Source organism: Cherax quadricarinatus, chromosome 68 (assembly GCF_038502225.1).
Source record: "Cherax quadricarinatus isolate ZL_2023a chromosome 68, ASM3850222v1, whole genome shotgun sequence".
Classification (NCBI taxonomy): Eukaryota; Metazoa; Arthropoda; class Malacostraca; order Decapoda; family Parastacidae; genus Cherax; species Cherax quadricarinatus.
This window is the reverse complement of record NC_091359.1, coordinates 17,015,465-17,023,314: the sequence shown is the minus strand read 5'-3', so window position 1 is coordinate 17,023,314 and position 7,850 is coordinate 17,015,465. Positions and strand designations below refer to the sequence as shown.

Genomic DNA, 7,850 nt, shown 5'->3' with positions numbered 1-7,850 from the left:
CACCACATACATACCCATGGTGTGGGTGGTAGTCACCACATACATACCCATGGTGTGGGTGGTAGTCACCACATACATACCCATGGTGTGGGTGGTTGTCACCACATATATACCCATGGTGTGGGTGGTAGTCACCACATACATACCCATGGTGTGGGTGGTTGTCACCACATACATACCCATGGTGTGGGTGGTAGTCACCACATACATACCCATGGTGTGGGTGGTAGTCACCACATACATACCCATGGTGTGGGTGGTAGTCACCACATACATACCCATGGTGTGGGTGGTAGTCACCACATACATACCCATGGTGTGGGTGGTAGTCACCACATACATACCCATGGTGTGGGTGGTAGTCACCACATACATACCCATGGTGTGGGTGGTAGTCACCACATACATACCCATGGTGTGGGTGGTAGTCACCACATACATACCCATGGTGTGGGTGGTAGTCACCACATACATACCCATGGTGTGGGTGGTAGTCACCACATACATACCCATGGTGTGGGTGGTAGTCACCACATACATACCCATGGTGTGGGTGGTTGTCACCACATACATACCCATGGTGTGGGTGGTAGTCACCACATACATACCCATGGTGTGGGTGGTAGTCACCACATACATACCCATGGTGTGGGTGGTAGTCACCACATACATACCCATGGTGTGGGTGGTAGTCACCACATACATACCCATGGTGTGGGTGGTAGTCACCACATACATACCCATGGTGTGGGTGGTAGTCACCACATACATACCCATGGTGTGGGTGGTAGTCACCACATACATACCCATGGTGTGGGTGGTAGTCACCACATACATACCCATGGTGTGGGTGGTAGTCACCACATACATACCCATGGTGTGGGTGGCAGTCAAGTATGTAAAGAAGCTGGAAAATGTGCAAAGGTTTGCAACGAAACTAGTCCCAGAGCTGAGTGATCTAAACTATGAGGAGCTGAACCTGACGGCACTAGAGAACAGAAGGTCCAGAGGTTACATGTTTATGATGTACAAAATACCGAGAGGAATTGACAGGGTAGACATGGAGAGCATGTTTGCGAGGCAGGTGTTAGGTACACCAGGTTACAGCTGGAGGTTAAAAACACAGATACATCGGTCACAGGGATGATAAATGCTTCTTTAACCCTTAAGTGGTTGGGAAGTGGAACAACAACAGAGTAAAGTGGTAGAGACAGAATCCATACACAGCTTGAAGAATAGGTATTACATGACTCATGCAGCCATGAAAGTGAACCCAGTAGAGGCTTAGAGATGAGACTCGACCCCCTGCAATCGCAATAATGTGAGTGCAATTAGATGAGTACACCTGTCTTCAGAAGAGGTATCCCTAACTCCGAACACCTGAAGATATATATTACAGTCCAGAAAATCACTCGAGTAGTATTTCATTTCTCTGTTCCTTCTACTACGGTATTTTCCTCACATTTGTTAGTTAGTTAGTTAAATATTAGCCGGTATTCTCCCGGCCCGGGCCCTTTCCAAGTGGTGGCCCGGCCTTGGCTCCCTCTTTAGGGAGTGTCTGAGACCTAAGTCTCCCATGGGAGGAGGCACAAGTACCTCCTCATCTTTGGGACCAACTGTCCCCAGGCCTAGCCACAAGCTAGGCCTCTCTGGTCTACCATCCCCGCCCCAAGGGGGCAAATGGGAATGACAGTCTTATGAGGTAAAGGCTCGGGCTCAGGCACCTACCCTACCCTAGAAGGGTTAGGCATGGTGTCGATCCTCACATTTGCAATCACTACCAATGTGATTTCTCTCCTCAGGGATAAATCAAACTCTCCATATATTTAAATATCGTAATATTTAATTGCCCGTAAATACTAAGGTTTTCTTTCACACATACTTAAATAAATATACAATAAATATTAAAGGTACACATGATAATGGGGTTTTATCATACTATTTACACGGGGTTAATTATGTGGCAAGCTGAGGTGAAGTTCTGCCTGCTGGAATAAAATAGGGGGGGGGGTCTATGTATCAAGACTCTGTATGTATGTATATCTATATATACATACAATATATATATATATATATATATATATATATATATATATATATATATATATATATATATAGTGTAAGTTGGTGCTATGTTAGCATTATCTACATGAAGGTGGTGTTAAGAGCCAGAGAATAAGAAGACACTAGGAAAATATGAGTGGGTATGACTTGGATAAGCGCAGCTAAGACCACAAGGCCTGCTGCAGCGTTCCATCATTCCCCCACAATGGAAATAAGTCACTTTGACTTTATTTTTGGGTTATCCTAGGTAATTTACACATATGTTACTATATATAATAATTTGTGTAACTGTATTCATGTGTACCTAAAAAAACTTACTTATTCTCATGTTCTTTAATGTGCGTGAAGTTGTACCTGGGTTGGTCACCAGATAGATGGCATGAGATATGGCAGACGCTAGTAAAACACTCATACCAATAATTCATTCCTTGAAACACAGTGTTTCAGTGGGGCACAAGTGGTGCATACATATCGTACTTCACAAGCCTCACTTGCCGACTTAGATCGGCAACGATCGATTTGCGAAACAAGCCGAGTATGTTAATATTTTTTTGTAAGAGAGGAAAGCTAAATAACAACACTTAAAGTTAACACAGTTAGGTCAGGGTATATAGTCTCGGTGCACCATTTATCACTGGTACAGCGTATTAATTTACCATTAGAGATTATTTGTACGAATAAATCTATTAATACAACTGGGTTTGTTTGGCCAACTTGGCTCCTTGGGCACGATATACACAAGATCAGTCTGTACAACCTGAGAGGGTTAGAATGCAGAGACACATTAAACATATTCAGCACAAGACGTGTAGGGTTCCTAGAGAATGGAACGAGAAATGTAAAAGTCTGTCTTTCATAAATTATAGTTTTCTTTGATAGTGAGTTCTTTAACGTTTTCTTTGAAAAATGAATTTTGGTTTCTTTGAGGTTTGAGTTAGTTTTTGAATTTTTCTTCCAGGTTTTGGAGAATATCTTCCTCATTAAAGATGGTCTCCAGCTCATGGGCCAGTATGCGGCCAATGCGGGGTACATCGACAGCCTGGACGACCTGCGTGAAGGACATACTTGTTAGTTCATCTATTTAATGGATTTTACCTTAAAATTTCTTAAGAGCACTGACTACTACCTGGCTTCAGTTGAAGACCACTTAATTCAAAGATCTGGAGGTACCTTCCGTTTCCCTGCACAGGATAACACCTATAAAACAAATATTAACCCGTAAAAGAACCCTGAAGATGTATATACAGACCTGATCCTGCACCGTAGAGACCATTTCCGACTCGAAGATGAGGTCAGAGCGGGACACACTGACGGTGTCGTGTGTCATGTCCATCATCTCCATACTCAGAAGTTTGAGCTTGTCCCGGGAACGAACCTTTTTTGGGGAGAGGGAGAGAGAGGTACATCAGTGCCAGGGGTAGGTGCTCTCTCAGTTACCCAGTAGATGTGTCATCATATCTTTATTTACTACAAGTACATGTACAAGGTATACAGTCCTAGCTGACAACAATGACATCTACTACTTATGCTCCGCATGTCGGGCAAATTAGGTCAGTGTCCCAGGATGCGACCCACACCAGTCGACTAACACCCAGGTACCCATTTTACTGATGGGGAACATAGACAACAGGTGGAAAGAAACACGCCCAATGTTTCTACTCTGGCTGGGAATCGAACCCAGCCAGGCCCTCGCCGTGTGAAGCGAGAGCGTTAACCACCAGGCCACCAGAGCCTATACCCACGTCAGATTTTCTCTCACGAGTAAATGAACAAGAGAGCAAGTCACTTACATTCTTGGCTTTGAACAACGCCCGTGCACTGAGGATGATGGCGACCTGGGTCTTGGTGAGGTCTCTAGCCTTGTCTGCCATCTCCACTTTCAGAGGACCCACTGTAAAAGTCGCCTCGAACTGCATCAGACAAAGACGTGACAGTCAGCAAGTGAAGAGTAAGGTAGGCAGAGAGGTCATGGAAGGTACGTTTGATGGGTTTGTGTTGAGAGCAGGGAAAGGAAAGATAAATTGATTAGTACTACAGTAGGTAGCAGTAGTAGTTGTAGGAGTAGTATTAGAAGTAGTAATAATAAATAAGGGAAGGAGTAGTGGTAATAACAATTGCAGTACTAGCAGTGATGGAGGTAGTAATAATAGCGATAGTAGTAGTAACAATAAATCGTGGATACTACTATTCTACGTAGTAAGTTTTAGGTAAACATTTGTCTCTCTAATAAGAATAATAATTTGAATTATTAGCAGGAACAATTATTTTTAGCATAACATAAAGCCAGTTTTTATTTATATCTGGTAAACATGGGTAAGACGATGTAACAATTATTACAGTAGTAATCGACACCATGCCCAGCCCTTCTAGGGTAGGGTAGGTGCCTGAGCCCGAGCCTTTAGCTCATAAGACTGTCATTCCCATTAGCCTCCTTGGGGTGGGGATGGCAGACCAGAGAGGCCTAGCTTGTGGCTAGGCCTGGGGACAGTTGGTCCCAAAGATGAGGAGGTACTTGTGCCTCCTCCCATGGGAGACTTAGGTCTCAGACACTTCCTAAAGAGGGAGCCAAGGCCGGGCCACCACTTGGAAAAGGCCCGGGCCGGGAGAATACCGGCTAATATTTAACTAATTACAGTGGTAAAACTGGCTTCAGTCCTAATGTTACTACGTTACTAAATCTACTTGTCACTATGTCGTAATAATATTCCAGTTACTGTTACTCTGATCTACCTGAGGTTGATTGCCGGACAGGTCGACACTGACATCCTGGCTGCGGGCAAGGTTGCTGAAGCCTGTAAGTCTAGCATTGCTCGTCTCCATCTCGTCTTGAGTGGGCAGGACTGGACCAGTACTGAGGGAGGGAGCACAGTAAGGTGTTAGTGCCTCTGTACACTTACCTTCTTCAAATTCAAATTCAAATTCAAAAGTTTATTCTCTATAAGGATTACAATGCTGAGTTTACAGAAATTTGGTTATTGTTTGGTTTACATGTAGTAAAATTGTGATTACAGAGTGTACCACTAGAACGCTTAGCATGGCTAGGCATTTCGGGCATACTTAGTTTTATTCTTAATTGTAAAATATTACAAATTATGTTGCTGTAACCTTGGTTCCTACTCTCACAAATAAGATGGGTTCAGAGGTGCATCTCTGATCCCATCAAGACGTTATAGTTCTCGATATGAAGCCAAGAACCTTATTGGCTTGGCTACAAATTTCTGCTAATTAGAACTTATAAATATTTATCGCATTCACTTTGCATAATATCTTCATTTATATTATTAATGACATCCCATATGGACAAGATGAATAAGACACATGTATAACACATGGGCAGCAATAATGTGATAGTTATCCCTGAGAAAGATACTCACCTAATTGTGGTTACAGGGGTCGAGACTCAGCTCCTGGCCCCGCCTCTTCACTGAGGGTATACACCCACGAGTGTACCTCTTGAGTTTATACAGCGAGAGGTGCACCTCTTAGTGTATATTAAGTGTATATACACAGATGTGTATACACTTAGTGATGCAACTTAGAGGTGTGTATATACTTAGTAATGCACCGTAGAGGTGTGTATACACTTAGTGATGCACTTCTAGGTGTATATTCACCTAGAGGTGCAGTTTCAGGTGTATATATTCACCTAGAGATGCATTTTCAGGTGTATATATTCACCTAGAGATGCATCAGTACGTGTACATTCGCCTAGAGTGCATTTTCAGGTGTATATTTTCACCTAAAGTTGCATTTCCAGGTGTATATTCCCCTACAGATGCATTTCCAGGTGTAAATATTCACCTAGAGGTGCATTTCTATGTGTGTATTCACCTAGAGATGCATTTCCAGGTGTATATATTCACCTAGAGGTGCATTTCCATGTGTGTATTCACCTAGAGATGCATTTCCAGGTGTATATTCCCCTACAGATGCATTTCCAGGTGTAAATATTCGCCTAGAGGTGCATTTCCATGTATGTATTCACCTAGAGATGCATTTCCAGGTGTATATATTCACCTAGAGATGCATATTCACAAGGAAAGTCACTAACTGCGTCACTACTCACTTCTCCTCGAGATCCAGCGACTCTGAGCGGCTCTTGGAGCCGCTGTGTTTCCCCTTGTTCTTCTTGTTCTTCCTGTTCTTCTTGTTCTTCTTCTTGTTCTTCTTGCCTCTCTTCCCCTTCTTTCCCTTTCCGTTCTTCTTGTTTGCCGGGCGACCGCCCTTCCTGCGTCCCTCCACGTCCTCCACCTCCTGAAAGACGTCAAGAAATCCAGTGCTCTTTACGCTGTCCTAAATGGTCCTCTGGCCAGGGAAAAACAATCTTATTCTTCAAAAAATGCTCTTACTTTGTGATGAATGCTCTTACTGTGTGATGAATGCTCTTACTGTGTGATGAATGCTTTTACTGTGTGATGAATGCTCTTACTTTGTGATGAATGCTCTTACTGTGTGATGAATGCTCATACTGTGTGACGAATGCTCTTACTGTGTGATGAATGCTCTTACTGTGTGATGAATGCCCTTACTGTGTGACGAATGCTCTTACTGTGTGATGAATGCTCTTACTGTGTGATGAATGCTCTTACTGTGTGATGAATGCTCTTACTGTGTGATGAATGCTCTTACTGTGTGATGAATGCTCTTACTGTGTGATGAATGATCTTACTGTGTGATGAATGCTCTTACTGTGTGATGAATGCTCTTACTGTGTGATGAATGCTCTTACTGTGTGATGAATGCTCTTGCTTTGTGATAAGTGTTCTTATTTCATGATAGACTGTTTTATGTCTGATATTCCCTGTGATAGATTGTTTTATGACTGATATTCCCTGTGATAGACTGTTTTATGTCTGATATTCCCTGTGATAGACTGTTTTATGTCTGATATTCCCTGTGATAGATTGTTTTATGTCTGATATTCCCTGTGATAGATTGTTTTATGTCTAATATTCCCTGTGATAGACTGTTTTATGTCTGATATTCCCTGTGATAGATTGTTTTATGTCTAATATTCCTTGTGATAGACTGTTTTATGTCTGATATTCCCTGTGATAGATTGTTTTATGTCTGATATTCCCTGTGATAGATTGTTTTATGTCTGATATTCCCTGTGATAGATTGTTTTATGTCTGATATTCCCTGTGATAGATTGTTTTATGTCTGATATTCCCTGTGATAGATTGTTTTATGTCTGATATTCCCTGTGATAGATTGTTTTATGTCTGATATTCCCTGTGATAGATTGTTTTATGTCTGATATTCCCTGTGATAGATTGTTTTATGTCTGATATTCCCTGTGATAGATTGTTTTATGTCTGATATTCCCTGTGATAGATTGTTTTATGTCTGATATTCCCTGTGATAGATTGTTTTATGTCTGATATTCCCTGTGATAGATTGTTTTATGTCTGATATTCCCTGTGATAGATTGTTTTATGTCTGATATTCCCTGTGATAGATTGTTTTATGTCTGATATTCCCTGTGATAGATTGTTTTATGACTGATATTCCCTGTGATAGACTGTTTTATGTCTGATATTCCCTGTGATAGATTGTTTTATGACTGATATTCCCTGTGATAGACTGTTTTATGTCTGATATTCCCTGTTAGTACAAACATTTTAATAATGAATGTAATTCGTAGGTAAGTAGGTAGGTAGGTAGAGGTGTAGGTAGGTAGGTAGGTAGGCAGGCAGGTGGGTAGGTGTGTAGGCAAGTAGGTAGGTAGATGTGTAGGTAAGAAGGTATATTGGTGTATAGGTAGGTAGGTAGGTGTGTGTGTG

The 7,850-nt window shown here is 42.0% G+C and overlaps 1 protein-coding gene across 2 annotated transcripts in view; it reads right to left on the bottom strand.

Annotated features, from left to right (window-relative positions):
- Positions 1-2,627: 2,627 nt before the first annotated feature.
- The window catches only part of LOC128697602 (uncharacterized protein DDB_G0283697-like), a 35,256-nt gene continuing 30,033 nt past the window's right edge, over positions 2,628-7,850 (bottom strand). For both annotated transcript variants that reach the window (XM_070099732.1, XM_070099731.1), the window contains 5 exons: positions 6,131-6,318; positions 4,795-4,915; positions 3,855-3,974; positions 3,314-3,439; positions 2,628-3,112 (listed from right to left, as the gene is read on the bottom strand). In XM_070099732.1, the coding sequence (XP_069955833.1) occupies positions 2,999-3,112; positions 3,314-3,439; positions 3,855-3,974; positions 4,795-4,915; positions 6,131-6,318 (669 nt within the window). In that variant the 3' untranslated portion in view covers positions 2,628-2,998. The remainder of the gene's footprint in view (positions 3,113-3,313; positions 3,440-3,854; positions 3,975-4,794; positions 4,916-6,130; positions 6,319-7,850) is intronic.